General features: G+C 43.9%; 1 protein-coding gene across 1 annotated transcript in view; it reads left to right on the top strand.

Annotated features, from left to right (window-relative positions):
• Positions 1-18,090, top strand: part of Tnfrsf21 (TNF receptor superfamily member 21) — a 77,145-nt gene extending 59,055 nt beyond the window's left edge. Inside the window, exons 5-6 of the mRNA XM_052192327.1 lie at positions 13,282-13,510; positions 16,783-18,090. Coding sequence (XP_052048287.1) covers positions 13,282-13,510; positions 16,783-17,012 — 459 coding nt within the window. The 3' untranslated portion in view covers positions 17,013-18,090. The remainder of the gene's footprint in view (positions 1-13,281; positions 13,511-16,782) is intronic.
• The last annotated feature ends 350 nt before the right edge of the window (positions 18,091-18,440 follow it).

Raw genomic sequence — 18,440 nt, 5'->3', positions numbered from 1 at the left:
TTGGAACTCGGCAGATTTTGTTGTTCTCTACTTGAATGTTTCCTGGTCTTTAGGGAATTTTCAGCCTTTGCAGAACCACAGCGGAGACCCACCCTTCTCAGGATGGGAGTGGCTGGCCACACTTCTGCTGCTGTCTCTCTTCCCCTTTCCTCCAGCCTCCTTCCATCCCTCCCCGCAGTCTTGCATGGCAGCCTTTGTGCTGGGTACTGGGTGGCGTTGCTCTAGCAGCTGGGAGAGTCCCGAGTGCTAGAGAAGGAGCGGCCTTCCCTTTGCTGAGGTCACTGCTGCTCTGGCTGCTGAGGTAGCAGAGCTCCTGGCTTTTTTTTTTTTTTTTTTTTTTTGCCGCCAAGCTTCAGGATAGAGTAGCTGTCTGTATCTATGGGTCTGACTGGGACTAGCAATTTTCAGAACTGTTATGAAAGCGAGTTGGGATAAGTAACAGCTGTACATTTCAGTTGGGTTTTTGGTGATTCAAGTGAGTTTTGTTTTTATGTTGTTGTTGTTGTTGTTGTTGTTGTTGTTGTTGATTTTCTAGAAAATAGACCCTATTGTCCTCCGGCCCAAGGACCTGAGACCTTTAGCTAAGCATGCATGGATCTGGGCCTTGCTTTTTGCTGTGTCACCACGGCATGGAGGGTCATTTAAGGATATGTCACTTGATCACAGGATATGACTGTGGGCTCTGGGGAACTTCCAGGGTAGTGAGAGGACAGTTGCTGAGGGACTGCTGACATCTTCAGGCTCAGGTATGTTGTATGTTGCTGGTTATGGGGACATATATGTGAACAGACTTAAGCTATCTGGTAGTGTTTCAGGCTGGTTCACTTCTATCCCAAAGTCTCAGCTGAAGATGGTGGCACACCTGTACTACCAGCACAAGACACCAAGACAGGAGGATTGCCAAGCGTTCGAGGCCAGCCTGGGTTGCAAAGTACACAGTAAGAATCTGTCAAACAAACAAACAAACAAACAAACAAACAAACAAACAAACAAACCAGGAACCAGAGACGCTCTGTAAAGATTTGTGGTTCCTTACCGTGGCCCTGTGATGTCGTAGCTGCCTGCCTGGCACTAGATGAAGAAGAAAAGTGGCCCCTGCCTCTCAAAGCATCCCTCTCCAGGATGAAGGATTGATCATTACAGTTCACAGACATGAGTAGATGTTCCGTTGGAAATGTGTGTGAGAGCTTACAGCTTCCGGGGGTGTTCTTAGTCTAGACATGCCCAGGACACTGAAGCTGACTCACGCCTGTGTGTTTTAAAGGACAAGATCACAGTTTCACTGAGAACGACCCTTTGGTTTTCCTCTCTGTCGTCGGCAGCAGGCAACGCCCCTGCCTGTGCACAGTAGGGCAATCTCAGCCCTGCACCTTCTCAAACAAGAGTGCTTCCTCACGTCCTGTTTTCTTTGTCTCGGTAGTAAAGTTTACACTTTACAGGAACTTTGGACTGGTCTGTAGTAAGAAAGACAGAGAGGGAGGTTCTAACGACCCCCTCCACATCAAATGCAGGGAGGGCTTCAGACTTCCAATGACAGATAATGGGGAGTGACAGATGTGGGTTTTCCCCTGGTCAGAGTTGAATTTTGTTTTCTCCATACGTGAATGTGGGCAAGCCCAACTCTGTTCCCATGCCTCAGTTTCTTCCAGACAGCTTTGGAAAGCTCATCTGAACTAATATTAATATATTATAATATTAATAATATAAAATAATGTTAGATGCCATGTAAATGTTATTCATCATTATAATAAAGATATAATACATTAAATAAAAGGTTAAATTTATAATATAATTATATTATTATTAAAGGGTCACAGCATTAGGAAGGCTGAGAACCACTGTTTTAGTGTCATGAACTAATAACTGTGAAACAAGAAAGAGTAGACCAGCGTCTGCTGAGAATCCATCTACCACATTTAGAACTTCTTTCTTTTTTTTTTGAATTTTCAAAACAGGGTTTCTTTGTGTAGACCTGGCTGTCCTGGAATTAGCTCTGCAAACGGAGGCTAGCCTCAAACTCACAGAAATTCATCAGCTTCCCAACTGCCAGGACTAAAGGCATGTACTGCCACCTGGCTCAGAAATAGTCTTGCTACACTGTATGCCTCACTCTGGTGAGGCACACACACACACACACACACACACACACACACACACACACACACTTTATGACTACCATGATTATTTTATTGTTGTCACTGTTGCGAAGGGCAGGGTGGTTTTACCCAGGCACTTTATTTAGTAAACATTAATCCCATGGTCCTCATGTGTTGAGCCCCATAACAGGGACTGAGACACGGCCTAGATAGTAGCCAAGGACAACCAGTGGGTTATCGTCCCCGGGTGCCGTCACGCTTATCAGAAGGCCAGGTATGTGGAACATATTTTTAAAAATGTATTCTGTGAAACTGCTATGAAGAGACTGAAGTGGAGTTTTAAAAATCTTTTCCTTTTTTCTTAACTCCCCTGGAGACACTGACTCAGTATTCCAAGCGGGCTACACCTATTATTGACGACATTTTTCATCTTTTTCATACATATTGTTGCCAGCTTTCTCCAAAGGCGAGAAAATCAGAATCCATACTAGGCGTGTGGGGAGGGGATGCTTATTCTCTCATCAATTGCCAGAACTGGAAAACGCATTTTATTCTATTGTTTAGAAGCCCAAACACATGGGGATAATCCGACAGTTCCAGCTCGGCCAGCCCTCTACATCCTGTGTTTTTTACACTGTCCCCTGGCCTGTCATTGTCATGACCTCATGTCACTGAGCAGTCACTACCGGCTCATGAGGAAATCACCACCTGTCTGCAGGTGTTGTGCAGCTGTTTTAATTTCAACGTCTTCCTTGAAGGACAGACAAACATCACTTTTGATTTTCCTATTAAAAATTGTCTGTCACCAGGGAAATATCCACAGCCCGAGTCAGGAAGGGTGCAATCGCCTATAATTAAAGTAAATCATTGCCAAAAACATGGTGTGGGTATGTGTGTGTGTGTGTGTGTGTGTGTGTGTGTGTTTGTGTATTTATAATCCCATCTTGGGCGGAGTGCTTCTGTAAATGGTGGAAGAACATGGAAAATGTGCACAAGTCTTTCTAAAAGTCTAATCCTGGGTCACTTAGCATACACTTCAGTGAGGTCTGCCAGACACCTCTCCCTCCCCCCTTCATAGGCTGTACTTAGTCTTTTGAAATTCATACAGTGTGCGATGTTCTAACCTGAACAGATAAACACAGCTAGGGGAGATTGTCTACAGCATGGGATTAATTTCGTCCAAAAAAAAAATTCATAGAAAGTAAGGAGTCCGTTGGCATTAGACAGGAAACTGAGGACTTGTAACATACACAGATCTTTCTCCTCAGACTGGCAGACAGGAAAGTGACGGCATCTTGCCTGTTGCTTTCAGAAGTGTTTCCCTTCCCACACTTATACATCCAGAGAGATGCAAAGCCTGGGATACTCCCTGCCTGTGATATTTGCTATCCATAGAGTAGAGGCCACAGGAATGCCAGAGCAGGTGAGTGTCTACACGCTTATCAGAGAAGTTGTCACTAACCTCAAGGACGGCAGCATGGGTGGAGACTGTTTGTCCCTGCTTACTGCTACTGTGTACATACAGACTTGAGGACCGGTGCACAGGAAATTGCTCACACACTGTGGGAACAGGGCCTAGTGGCTGAAACCTTGAAGTCTGAGAGGGGTGCCGTCAGGGATGAAACCAGGTGTGTTGACATTGCATTCGCGCAAATTCATTGAATTTATTAAGCAGTACTAATTCAGTCAAATCTGTCAGGCTCAAAAAACCTAATTGAGGGCCTCTGAGGTGCCTCAGTTAAGACACCTGCTGTCAAACCTGTGTTCTATCCCTACACGGTGAAAGGAGAGATCCAACTTCACCTAAGTGACCTCTGACCTCCACACACATACACACACACACACACACACACACACAACACACACAATAAGTAGATAGGTGTGATATGTTTTAAACAATAAAATATAAGGAGAAATCTTTTTAAAAGGTTTACTTGAGCCAAGCATGGTGGCGAATACTTTTAATCCCAGCACTCAGGAAGCAGAGGCAGGCAGATCTCAGTGAGTTCAGGTCCAGCCTGGTCTCTATATGCATAGTGCGGTCTAGGACAGCAAGGCCTGTTAGAGAGGCTGTCTCAAGAAACAAAACAAAACAAAAGAAAACAAAACAAAAAGTTAACTAACAAAGACTGACTTTTTTTACGTCAAAGCACAATTTCCTGTGAAATTTTTGCATTCTTTGAAGAATGCATTCTTCAGGTCCTCGGGCAAGCTTTTTAAAAGTTTGTGCAACGTGTTTTCGTGGTTAAAACTGTCTAGACTGCACTGAGGGAACCCCCACCCCTACCCCTACCCCTACCCTTACCCCCACCTCACGTTTCTAAACTGTTTGATTTCCCAGGGTCCTGACGGTGCTGAGCTTAGCTATAATATTCTAAGATGTGACTGGGTTCCCATTCGGAAGCAAGAACGCCCGCTTACGCTTACTCTCTTCCTCACTTCCTTGAGTTTTTGAGAAAGCTCGCCCGCCCGCCCGTGAGTCAGCTCCTCAGCTCCGGGCTGCAAAGGCAGTGCCACTGCTGTCAGCAGCCTGGACAGCTTGCAGACACCCGCCCCGGCAGCTGGGCGGGGCGCCCCCTCCCGCCCTCCCTCCGGAGCCAGCTGGTTCTTACCAGCTTTGGCTGCTTTTGAAGCACGTAGTCGTGTGGCTTCCCGCAGCTTTCCATCTGTGCACCCGGGAACTGAAGAGTTCTTTTGCTTGGGGCGAAGATTGACCGTTCCCACTTGGACCCAGCTAATCTTTGGGCTCCCTTTTTCTTTTGAAACCCACTCTCAGGAATGAATGGTCAGAACTCATGGATGCCGCCGCAGAGAGGCAACACTACAGTAACTACCTTGATCTGGAATTAGGAGTTTTAAGATGCCATCTATCTTGGCTAATTAATCCGCGGCTGACTTAGGCAGAGTCTTCAGAAAGACTTCAGTTGTAGTTAAATCCTAGCTGGTTGTCCGGGCCTCAACTAATCAGGGTTGGAGGAAGTGACTCTTGACATAATTTCCCAGTGGCTTCAGGCTTGGGCTAGCCGGGGTAGCATTGGGTTTCCCTCTGCGATGGAGAAGTCCATGCTGGCTTTGGCTCCCAGATTACCTGTTCACTGTCTTATGCTGCTTCTGCGGCTTGGCCCTGGGGTTCCCAGGGTGGTCTGTCTTGGCTTCTGTTCCTGCTCCGACTTCCATCCCATGACCTTCAGTGACCCTAGGGAGAGTTAGACAGGAGAGGGCCTGTGCTGACTGCCTGGTAATTGGTGATTTAGACAGGAAGTGTTAGTGAGCACAGTTCCTTCCTTATGCAATAAACACACCTCTTCGAGTGTCTCCCGAGGTCTGGGCCAGTTTGTGAAGAGGAAAGAAGAAAAGAAGTGGCTTGTCAAGAATTATTTTTATTTCAACATGCTTGCTTTATCTCTGTATAATATGGCTATTTCCAATATATTATTCCATGTCTGTGACTCCAAATATCAAATAACTGGCCACCGTTTCCTGAAAGGTTTGGATGTCAACATCCTGACGTTTCCATCTAGGTACTATTACTTTGAAAAGCAGACCCTGGGATGTGATAACTCTGAAGGTGGCTCTGGCTCTCCTGTAATCCCAGCACTCAGCAGGCAGAGGCAGGTGGATTTCTGAGTTCAAGGCCACCCTGGTTTACAGAGTGAATTCCAGGACAGCCAGGGCTACACAGAGAAACCCTGTCTCGAAAAAAATAAAATGGTTCAGCAAATTTGATTTATTTTAGGTAGGACTCCTTGTTCTGAGTTGGGTACAACAAGAATTCACACTTCAGAAGGATAATTTAAAAGTTACTGTCAGGGCTGGAGAGAGATGGTGCTGTGATTCAGAGACAGCTTTTTGTTTTAGCAGAGGACCTGAGTCTGACTGCCAGTACCAACACCAGGCAGCTTACAGCTGTCTGTAACTTCAGCTCCAAGGGAGCTAATACCCCTCTGAAGGGGTATCACACACACACACACACACACAAATAAATAAATAATATATATTATCTCTCATTTAAGATTTAAAGGAACCCTACCCTCCTTTTAATGAAGGCAATGTGTTTTTTGATATTTCTTTTGTTTTTGAGATTATGATATTACATCATTTTCCCCCTTCCCTTTCCTTCCTCCAAACCTTCCCATATACCCTTTCTTCTCCTCTTTCAAATGCATCATATACATATACATATACACATATGTATATATCAATGATTGTTAAGAAATCACTGTATCAGTCTGTGATTCTTCAGTCTGTGAATTTGGGAATGAAATAGATTCAGATAAAATTTTTATGATCTGGCTTATCTGAAATCCTGGGAGCACATAGACTTAAATTCCTTTTTAAAATTAGTGTGTGCTCATGTTTTGTCTGCATTTGAGTATCTGTGCTGCAAGCATGTTCCTGCGGAGGTCAGAAAAAAATATGGAATCATTGGAAACTGGAGTAACAGGGTTTTATGCCACCGTGTGAGTGCCAGGAATCGAACTCTGGTCCTCTGCAAGAGCAACAAGTGCTCTTTACCCAGTGAGCCATCTCTCCAGCCCCAGATTTAATTTCTTTATTGCTTTATCATCTGAATTCTTGTTCTCAAACATAAGGACCAGTGGATTCAACAGAGTCAGGTGTTACAAAATACTGACCTGGCAAGAAAGATGGGGCTCAAGCTGAAATTCCTCCATGGACCTGCAGATGGTCTAACAATCTAATTTCATATTCATTATTTGTGCAGCTAGAAAGGCGGGGCGAACAAGCTTGAGATAATATCACACACACACACACACACACACACACACACACACACACACCACCTGCTTGTCATTTATACTCCTCTGTGGCTAGAATTCCTTTGAGATCAACCTTTCATGGAAATTCTCTTGTTTTTTTTAACTGGTCCATCACTGGTGTGCTGGGGTCTGAACTACTTTCAAATAGAGAACAAATTTTGGGTCTCAGCCAAAGTGGGTGGTGTTTATAGACTCCCTCATCCACACCCTTCCATCCTCAGGCAGTCGTGCAGCTGGAGGCTAAGACCACGGGTTCTGTGCCCTGGCAGGTCCTGCTGAGCAACCCTTCCACTGCCCAGGGCCCAGAGCAGCTGCTTCTTGTGCCTGCGTGCTGTGTGTGATGCGTTTACGGGATTCAGCCTCTCTAAGCGTCGTGGGTTCTCATTCCTCAGCCGTGGGTTACAGGCAGCTTGGACGGAATCATCTTGGTGTTCTGTGACTGCCAACTTTTCTTCTTCCTTCTCCATCTCCTACTCTTTTCAAAGATAGGGTCTTTGAGTTCTGGCTTCTTAAGCTTATCCTTGGACTACTGACCCTCCTGCCTCCACTTGACTGGTCGACTTTGCAATCTGGCAGCAGCTCTGAGTGTCCTTTGCCCTGGTCCTAACCTCCCTAGGTACCTCCTCAAGGTGCATTTCCATGCCCAGTTTTAGTGGTGCTGAGTATCGAACTCAGGGCCTTGGTGCACGCTAGACAAGTATATTACCAACTATGCCACAGCCTGAGCCCTGGGTATGACTTCAAGTCCCTTCTTATTTATGGGATCGAGGTGGCAAGCTATTCAACTCATGGGAGAGCAGTTAGTTTCAGATGGGATTAGCAAAGGGCACTCTTGAAGCCATTAAGAAAATGACAATTTTTTTTTCACAAGCAAGCCAAGAACTTTCCTTCCTCATGGTGTTAAATGAGATATAGAAGGGCCCTTAAGTGGAAAGGGTGGCTTTTGCGTATGTGGTCATTAGGGATCCGTGGCTACGTCCTAGGGAAGAGGGCATGGTGATTGGTCTCCATTTGGGGTCTGTCAGGGGCTAAGGGGTTAAGCTGAGCCGTTTTCATAGGCTGCCAAGGAACATCCAAGGCTGCATAATTAATACTTCATTTTAGCGGGTCACTGATGACTCAAAGTCGGTAATTTGTTTTGTGACTACAGATTGTGCAACCACAGGGAGATTGTAATTGGGTGGTAACTGACAATAACTCTAGCCTTAGTTGAGTGAACCAATTGGGGATAACTTGGCAAAGAGGGATAAAGGGATTTGGTCGTGTGTGTGTGTGTGTGTGTGTGTATACGGTGGAGGTGGTTAAAAGAATGAAATAGCAATAATAAACCAAGCAGTATGTAAGACATTTGGAAAAGAAGCAATTTGGAGGTAACCTAACCTATGCTTTTTAGTTTAGAAATAAATAAGGAAGCTGGTCTGCCAAGGGAAGTGGATTTTCTAAGAGCGCACGACTGGCAAATGAGACTTGTGATTGTTGTGGGACTTTAGAGACTTTTCATTTTATTTCATTTCATGAGCATGTAAATGTGGGGAACAGGAAGTGCACCCCGAGGAGGTACCTAGGGAGGTTAGGACCAGGGCAAAGGACACTCAGAGCTGCTGCCAGGTTGCAAAGGCCGACCAGTCAAAATCTTGCTTGCTTTCAACCCCACCCTTGTCGCAGGATGTTCCTGGCTCACCATCCCCAGAAGCCAAGAAACCCTGCACCTTCTCAGTTTGCCTGCTCTGGAAAGGCCGGCCATGATTTTCCAGTATCATAATAGCAGTGGCTATTTGAGTTGAGGACCCAGAGTGGGCCCTTCAGCTTGGAACTGGGAGGGTTGATAAGGATACAGTAGAAATGGGACAAGAAGATGGCCGCCATATTCTTGTGTAGCTTAGATACATTGTCCCCATGCCTAGAGCCCAGATATACTTAGGCCCCGGACTCTGCTGTATTTATCCAATCCGTTTAGATGACTCTTTGTCTTCCATGTTCCTGATATTCTGAAAGGAAATCACAACAGCCATGGGGCTAGAGGGCTGACTCAGCTGTAAGGTAAGGGTGGCTGTTTATCTACCCTCCCTGCCACTCTGGATTAATAAGCATCCGGAAGTACTAAGTGTACCTGTTTGGAGACTAATCAGGGAGAGCACCAAAGACTCTTTGGGCCAAGGAAAATAGCATGTTCTGGAAGTGCACTCAATGGAACTGTTTTGCTTTGGGCTGCCTAGGGAGCCTTTGACCCTTTGCCCTGTCCCTCCTCTTTCCAGTTGTTTCTCTGCCTCTTCCTTCTTTCTCTCGTTAGCTCAGGCTTCTCTCCTCTTACAGCCTTCAAGCAAAAACAGCCACGGTTTTCTAGTCTTTCTGGAGGTGCTACAAGCATCTGGTGGATTCGTTTCCTTTCCAGACGAGTTTTCCCAGTGTCCTTTTTTCCAGGTCTTAGAATGCTCCTCTCTTCTGTAAGCTGGGGTTGTTTGAGCAGTCTGGGTCTGTGAACACTTCACAAAGATACAGAGGGTCTGAGCTGCAGAGATACAATGCCAGCAGTCTTCTTCTCCAGCCCAATATAAATACAAGTTACCACAGCCACAGTAGCTTCAAATTAGTGGAAGGGAAATATACTTATCAGTGGGGATGCTTTTAAAAATAACACACTTTGTTTTTCTATTAGAAAATTAGTATGTCCCCACAGAGAATTTGGATCACCCAAAGATGCTTACAGGATAAATTAAATTATTCTGTTTTATGATTATTTTTACAAAGTTTGTGCATTTTTTAAAGGTAGATAAGACTCTCTGCTGAGGAAATCTGGCCTTCTTGTTCTGGTGTCTTCTCTGGCTGATAATATGGATCAGTTGGCAGAGTGGTTGACTGATATGCACAGAGTCATGGGTTTGATACCCCATCACTGCATAATACAGAACATAGACTCAAGAGGATCAGGAGTTCAAGGTCATCCTTAGCTGCATAGTGAGTTAGAAGCCAGCCTGGAATATATGAGACTGTGTCTTACAACCAAACAACACACAAACCAACACAAGCATCTTCTCTTTTAAATAATCTTGTCATCTTAATATTGATGTTCTTTATTGCTATAAACTCAAAACGCCAAATCATGAACTTTCATAATTAATAGAGCAATTATTTTATTCCACAGAGCATGATGATCCAGTCTACTGTTAGAGATATTCCAGGAGACACAATATATGATACAATACCTGATAGAGGGTTGCAAAGCAGCTCTCGGAGCTGTTGAAAATGTGAGGTAAAAGGAGGAAAGACATTTCTATGAGCTTACATGGAAAATGCAAATAACTTTCAGATAGATTCAGAATGCAGCCAGGCACCCAAAGCCAGAGAGTAGATTTTTATAAAGATGCTTGCCATGCCGACTCTGCCTTTAGCCATACTAACTAGGGAGCTCCACTGCTGACACATTGTCGGGCACCTTCTAGTCACCTGGGTTTAACTAACTGCAGGGGCATCAGCTCAGTACCTTGTACAGTTATGCAGGAAATCTGGTACTTACTTTCCAACTTCTGGGAAAATAAAGATCGAAAGTTTTTAATGAGTGCAGGAAATAGGTGGGTGGGACTTCTTTGATGGCATGAATTTGTGGGTGGGAAGTTCTTTTTTTTTCCCTCTCAAGAACAGTGTGCTATATTGATGGACTATGTCAACCAGTGTAATGTCCCTGAGAATCAGAATGTAGACAAGTGTTCTTTGTTATTTGGGGGCACAAAGGAGGATATTGGCATGAATGAGTGACTGCATGCATTTTCGGGGCATATTAATTCAATATGCCTTATGCTGGGGCCTGTTGAATTAAAACTCAAAGCATATGCATAATTCTTATCTGGGGATCAGAAGGGCCCCTCTGGGGATGCATGTTAACCACTTCTGGAACCTACTCTGGATTCACAGCCAGTGGGCGGTGGTTTATGGAGCGTCCAGCTAGAAAGACAGTGGTGTGCAGGAACTGGTGGTCTCTGCAGCTCTCCAATCCCTTGCAAAAAAATATTTCAATCATTAAGAGTTGCAAGAGGCAGGCATGTGCGCTTCATGGCTTACATGACTTTTGTAATGTGATCATTTAAAATCTGAGTCAGTGTTTTGTCTGGTGAGGTTGATAGCCTCTCACTGGAAGGACTTAAGAGAATGACGGATGTTCTCAAGGTGGTCACCAATAGCTTTGGAAGAGTGTATGTGGTCTTCTCGGCTGTGTGACTGGCCATCTGCTTCCTGATTACTCAGCCGTGCTGGGTACATTAGTTGGTTTTTCCTCATTGCTGAGATCAAATACCTGGCAAGAAACAATATAAGATCTCCTTATGGTTCAAGGGGATCTGGTCCAGTAATGGCATCAGGACCTGGAAGCAGCTGGTCACACCATCTCTAGTAAGGGAACAGAGAAATGGATGTTGGCACTCGGCTTATTTTAAAAGGTATTTTTTGGGGGGCCTGGAGAGATGGCTCAGCAGTTAAGAGCACTGACTGCTCTTCCAAAGGTCCTGAGTTCAAATCCCAGAAACCACATGGTGTCTCACAACCATCCATAATGAGATCTGATGTCCTCTTCTGGTACATCTGAAGACAGCTACAGTGTACTTGCTTACATATAATAATAAATAAATCTTTGGGCTGGAGGGAGCAGGACATGAGCAATCGGGGCTGGAGCAAGCAGAGGTCCTGAGTTCAATTCCCAGCAACCACATGATGGCTCACAACCATCTGTACAGCTACAGTGTACTCATTTACATTAAATAAATAAAATAAATCTTAAAAAAAAAATGAGATGCTGGGCAGTGGTGGCACACCGCTTAAATCCCAGTACTCAGGAGGCAGAGGCAGAGTCAGGCAGATCTCTGTAAAATCAAGGCTACAGAGTGAGTTCCAGGACAGCCAGGGCTAAACAGAGAAATCCAGTCATCAAAAACCAAACCAAAAACTAACCAACCAACCAACCAACCAACAAACAAACAAGTGTTTATTTTATTTTAGTTTATGTCTGTGTGTGAATATGTGCATATCACATATATGAGGGTGTCTGTGAGGGTGAGAGATGGGCACTGGATCCTCTGGAGCTGGGATTTTTAGGCATGTGTGTTTATCAGGGACTGAACTGTGGTCTTCTGCAAGGGCAGCAAGTATGCTCAGCTGCTGAGCCATCTTGCTAGCCCCATGGTCTCCTTTTGCTTTGGCCTGGAATTCCAGCCAGCAATGGAAAAGCTCTTACGGTTCGGGTGAGTCTTTCCATCTTTACAAGCATTCCCAGAGGTTTGGCTGCTAGGTAGAGCTTGTCCACTTGACAATTAGTATTAACTAATGATTAGTTAATAATCGTTAATAATTAATGATGCCTGGAAAGTCAGAAGAAGTGTGAAGTCAATGGGTTAGAGGATGACATAAGTGCCGGATGTAAATCTGAAGCATTTCTTAAAATAAAGGGCAGAGTGACTTGACATGAACTCTAGCTTTCTCCCCCTTCCCCCCTTTCTCTTATCTTTCTGAAACCCACCAGACTAGCCCTCAACTCACAGGCTGGCTGCCTGGAGACCTGTCTTAATTGTAGGCAGGGCCACTCCCAAGGCAGGGAGGGGTCCTGGATTGCGTAATGAAAGGTAGCACTAGAATTCTTGCACCCAGTGCTCTCTGCGTCTGGACGTTGGGTGCCCTGTGACCTCCTCCCGGAAGCTCCTTCCAGTCGCTCTGGATCTCCCAGCAGGATGGGCTGTGTGCCTTGACCCGTGAGCTGAGCTGGGATAAAACCTTTCTCCCTTAAGTTGCTTATGTCGGAGTATTTTATCACATCAATAAGGAAAATAACTAAATAAGTGCATACATACATGTGCTCCTTTAGTTTTTGCTTATACTTTTTTAGAGAGGTTCCTTGCTGTGTTGCTTAAGTTGGCACCAAATTTGCCATTTACCGAGTAGCTGGGATTACAGGCATACATCCCTTTACATGTCTCCTAGTTTTTAATATTACAGTCTCTGATCTCCTATGTGTTTTGTGTGTGTACGTGTGATTTTTTTTAAAAATAAAAATCTTGTTATCCCAGGCTATCTTCAAACCCAAAATTGGTCTGTCACCATACCTGGCTTCACATGTACTCTGAAAAAGTTTAATAGTGAGTTGAAGCAGGGTATGATGGTATGCATACACCTTTATATTCCCAGCATTCAGGAGGTAGAGGCAGGTGGAATTCTGTGAGTTCAAAGCTAGCTTGGGCTACACAGAAAGACACTGTCTAACAGTGTATATGTGTTTAGTAATGTCACAGCAAATAAGAAATACACAGATGGAAGAATAAAAATTTATTAAATGGAACAAAAATACATTAAGGGAGGAGAGTTTAATTTCATTTTATTTCTATATAATTTCAATTTATATAATACTTCTTTTTTTTTTCTTTTCACAGTTGGAAACCGACAAACTGGCTCTCCCCATGAGCCCCAGTCCGCTTAGCCCAAGCCCTATTCCCAGTCCTAACGTGAAACTTGAGAATTCCACTCTCCTGACAGTGGAGCCCTCACCCCTGGACAAGAACAAGGGCTTCTTCGTGGACGAGTCGGAGCCTCTTCTGCGCTGCGACTCCACATCCAGCGGCTCCTCGGCACTGAGCAGGAACGGCTCCTTTATTACCAAAGGTACCCACGTCTGTGAGGCCTGGGGTCATCTCCCTGGCCACTTCCACAGCCCAGTTATAGCCGAGCCAATTAGATGGCCTGTTCAGGAAGACCTTCAAGATAAAAATGTCCTCAAGGAGTCACATCGCTAATTAACATGGACACACCTAGAAAGTCTTTACAACAGTGCCCCATCCAAAGCCAGCTTTGATATGAGCCTATTAGCTTCCATCCTTGGGATGCTAGCAAACGTGAGCCCCAGGAAACTTCTGGTAAAGGACAGTGTAGCTGATTTGGGGAATTGTTTACCACACTTGCTAACTCTAAGGAAGAAGAGAGTATAACCCATCTGGAGATTCAAAAAGTAGTTTTAGTGTTTAGAATTGATCCTAAAATTCACTCTATGCTAGACTGCACATATTTTCAGTGTAATAGCTAGGGCTAGGGCTAGGGCTCAGTTGGTAAGGTGCCTGCCTAGCAGGCATGACACAAAAGCCCAGCAGACACAAAAACAGGGCATGGTGGCACTCAGTTGGTAGTTTAGCACTTGAGAAAATAAGAAATTCAAAGTCAGCTGGGTATGGTAGTAGACTCCTTTAGTCCAAGCACTTAAGAAAACAAAGCAAGCAGATCTCTGTGAGTTTGAGGCCAGCCTTGGGTTATATAATGAGATTGTCTCAAAAAAAATAATAATGATAAATTTTGTCATCCTCAGCTACGTACTGAGTTTGAGGATCACCTGAGATACATAAGCTATTTTAAAAACCATAAATTCACAGCATACAATAAAGACACATACTCCATTATGTTCATAGCAGCCTTATTTATAATAGCCAGAAGCTGGAAAGAACCCAGATGTCCCTCAAAGGAGGAATGGGTACAGAAAATGAGGTATATTTACACAATGGAATACTACTCAGCAATTAGAAACAATGAATTCACAAAATTTTTAGGCAAATGGTTTGATCTGGAAAATATCATCCTAAGTGAGGTAACCCAATCACAAAAGAATACACATGGAATGCAATCTCTGATAAGTGGATATTAATTAGCCCAGAAGCTCTGAATACACAAGGCACAAATTGCATAACAAATGACTCCCATGAAGAAGTATGGAGAGGGTCCTGATCCTGGAAAGGATTGATCTAGCATTGGAGGGGAATATAAGGACAGAGAAAAAGGAGGGAGGTGATTGGAGAATGGATGGAGAGAAGAAGGTTTATGGGACATATGGGAAGGGAGGATCTGGGAAAGTGGAAATCATTTGGAATATAAACAAAGAATATAGAAAATAAAAATATTAAAATGAAAAAACCATAAATTCAAATAATTATAAATTGGTAAATAATCTGTCAGCTTGGTTTTGAGACAGGATCTTCTAATGTATCCTTGGCTAGCCTGGGAATTATGTACACCACTTTGGCTTGGAATTTGCTTTCTTGCCTGTCTCCCCTGAATGCTGGGATTCTAAATGGGCCACCTTGATAGTAAGATAGTGGATTTGATTATACACGATACCGATGACAGGGTTTTGTCAGAAATTTCCTGGTTTTTAGGAAATTCTTTATCACATCTCAGTGAAGAGTATTTCAGATTTATTCTATATTGCAGTTTTAAGATACTTCCTGTTTCATAGACTTTACACATTTAGAGTGATTCATTTTATACAAAATATTTCTATTGTAATTTGTGTTATAATAGATTTGATTTCATTTAAAAGAAATGTTTGGTGATTTTAATAGATGTTTCCCTTCTGCACTACACAGTGTGACCCAAGGGACACCATTTTCTCACCTTAGGGGCCTTGAGTCTTCCAGTGCTTTGCTTTGCATTGTCAGCACTGGAGACACATGCAGTGGTTAAGAGCTCTAGCTGCTAACACAGAGGACCTGGGTTCAGTTCCCAGCCCCCATAAGATGGCTCACAAGCCTCCTGGACCTCCAGAGCATTTGGCAACTTCTTCTGGTCTCCTTGGACACCACCTCTATCTGTGATGCACATAAACTCATTCAGGCACAAGCACCTTACACATACATTTAAAAACCTTTCAAAAAATATATGCATATATATTTTAAAGATTTATTTTATTATATAAAGTACACTGTAGCTGTCTTCAGACACACCAGAAGAGCGTGTCAGATCTCATTTTAGATGGTTGTAAGTCACCACGTGGTTGCTGGGATTTGAACTCAGGCCCTCTGGAAGAGCAGCTGGTGCTCTTAACTGAACTATCTCTCCAGCCCCAATATATACATATATATTTTAAGTATTATGATGGAGCTATAAGAGAGAAGTGGAGCACACTGACTTGGGACTTTTGTTCACAAGTTTGGCAGCACTTCAGAGTTTCAGAAGAATTTAGAAGCCATTAAAGACATGACAATAATGAGACACATTATTAAGGCATTAAGAATCCATTCTAGTGTACTGGAGAGATAGCTCAGATGTTAGGAGCACAGACTGATTTTTAAAGGACCTCCCTGCTTCCCAGAACTCACTTTAGGTGGCTTACAAGCACCTGTAACTCCAGTTCTAGGGGATCTGATGCCTCTGGCATCCAACGTACCTCCATTCATGTGCGCACACAGGTATATAATATACACATCATTTTAAAATAAGATTAAAATCAAAAGAATCCATTCAAGTAATTTCTTGTTTCATTTCTTTTTATTTGTTATATATATATATATGTATATATATATATACACATATACATATACAAATACATATATATGGAGAGAGAGAGACAGAGACAGAGACAGAAACAGAGAGAGAGAGAGTACATTGTTGCTGTCTTCAGGCACAACAGAAGGGGGCATCAGATCCCATTACAGATGGTTGTGAGCCATCATGTGGTTGCTGGGATCTGAACTCAGGACCTCTGGCAGAGCAGTCGGTGCTCTTAACCGCTGAGCCACCTCTCCAGCCCTCTTGTTTCATTTCTATTAAGCAGATCTTTTTCTGTTTTGTTTCATTGTTTTTGCTTGTTTGTCTGTTTGTTTGTTTTATGAGCCAGGATCTCATGTAGCCCAGGCTGGAAGATGGTTTTGAACTCCTGATCTTCCTGCCTCTACCCCTAAGTGCTGGGATTGCAGAATTGGGCCACCACATCCCTCCAAGTCCCATTTTTCGTTCTTCCGTGCCATGCGAAGACAGAGGCTTGTGTTTAAAATGTACCGGGTCACTCACTCACGTTGGAGGAAACCTATGAGGCTCAGAATGCAGGCAGCTCCGCCACTGTCCCTCCAGTACCCCTCATCTCCCTCTCCTTCTCTTTCCCCTGTTCCCTGCAGAAAAGAAAGACACAGTGTTGCGGCAGGTCCGCCTGGACCCCTGTGACTTGCAGCCCATCTTCGATGACATGCTGCACATCCTGAATCCTGAGGAGCTGCGGGTGATTGAAGAGATTCCCCAGGCCGAGGACAAACTGGACCGTCTCTTTGAGATCATTGGGGTCAAGAGCCAAGAAGCCAGCCAGACCCTCTTGGACTCTGTGTACAGCCACCTTCCCGACCTATTGTAGAACATGGGGGCACTGCATCCTGGAAATCAGCCTACTGGCGGCATGATTTCCTTTCCTTTCTGACTTTTGTGTTTTTGACGTGTGAGTGTATGTGTGTGTTTAACAGAGTATATGGCTGGTGCTTGAGTTTGGGATTCTTTCTTTCTTTTTCTTCTTCTTGTTTTTTTTTTTTTTTTTTTTTTGGTTTTTTAGATTTGGTTTTTTTCGAGACAGGGTTTCTCTGTATAGCCCTGGCTGTCCTGGAATTCACTCTGTAGACCAGGCTGGCCTCGAACTCAAAAATCTGCCTGCCTCTGCCTCCCAGAGTGCTGGGATTACAGGCGTACGCCCGGCTCTTTCTTTCTTCTTGAAAGTGAATGTATAAAGCCTTTTCAATGTATAACTATTGGAATACGCCTACCACTAAAGTTTTTTTTTAAGCTCCATATATTCTCCATTTTTGCCTTCTTATATAGTTTCAACGCTATTCTGTGCACTTTAAAAACTTAACATAAGCGCAGTGCGACTTTTTCCACATGCCGGGTTCCAAGACTCTCAACTTCTTCAAAACATAATGGCATCTTGTGACTTCTAGAAGTAGACATAAGTCTGTCAACCTCCACACCTCCTTTTTCTGTTTTAATTATTATTGCTATTTGTCTTCCGTTTGTTCTTTACAAGCCTTCTTGAGGACGGAGGGAAATCTACAACCCTGCTGATGACTGTAACTCGATTAGACTTTGAGTTGTCTTCTTCGTGTCCTGTTATGTAGTTCATATTCACGGCTGGGCTGGAACTCGACCACACTCTCTATTGCTGATTGTATGGTTTTTGTGTGGACACCGTACACTGCTTGATAACTTGTGCTCCTCTTAACGCTACCATGCTCTGGGCTGGAGAATGAAATCCTTAAGTCACCAAGACTTGCTGTTTCAGTGGCTTGACACCTGGGCCACCAAAGAACTCGATCTTCATCTTTAGGAGCACCTCCGCTGCACCCTGGAAAGCCAACCTTAAGTGCCAGTGGCACTCTATGCCCCGCTTTGCTCTGAAAGATATCTTTCTTGGTTTTTTTATTCTTCTCTCTCTCTCTCTCTCTCTCTCTCTCTCTCTCTCTCTCTCTCTCTCTCTCTCTCTCTCTCTCTCCTCTCTCTCTCTCTCTGTTTTTTAAATACACATAGTCAATAGGTCCAGTCTGCCCTCAAGGCCTTGCTGGGTTTTCTTCGTCATCCAATCACTTTCATTAAAAATGGCTGCAGCTGTAAGAACTCCTGTCTGATAAATTTGCAACCATGCGCTCATTTATCCCACCCGCCCTCTGAGGCTCAGGCGTCAGACTCTAATTCAGAGGTGGCCGTCGACGGCCTTTGTGTGGGCGGGCTTAGTGGTGAGGAACTGATATCAGAAAAAAATGCCTTCAAGTATACTAATTTATTAATAAATATTAGG

The sequence above is a fragment of the Apodemus sylvaticus genome, chromosome 9, assembly GCF_947179515.1.
Source record: "Apodemus sylvaticus chromosome 9, mApoSyl1.1, whole genome shotgun sequence".
Taxonomy (NCBI): domain Eukaryota; kingdom Metazoa; phylum Chordata; class Mammalia; order Rodentia; family Muridae; genus Apodemus; species Apodemus sylvaticus.
This window is presented reverse-complemented; position numbering and strand designations above follow the sequence as displayed.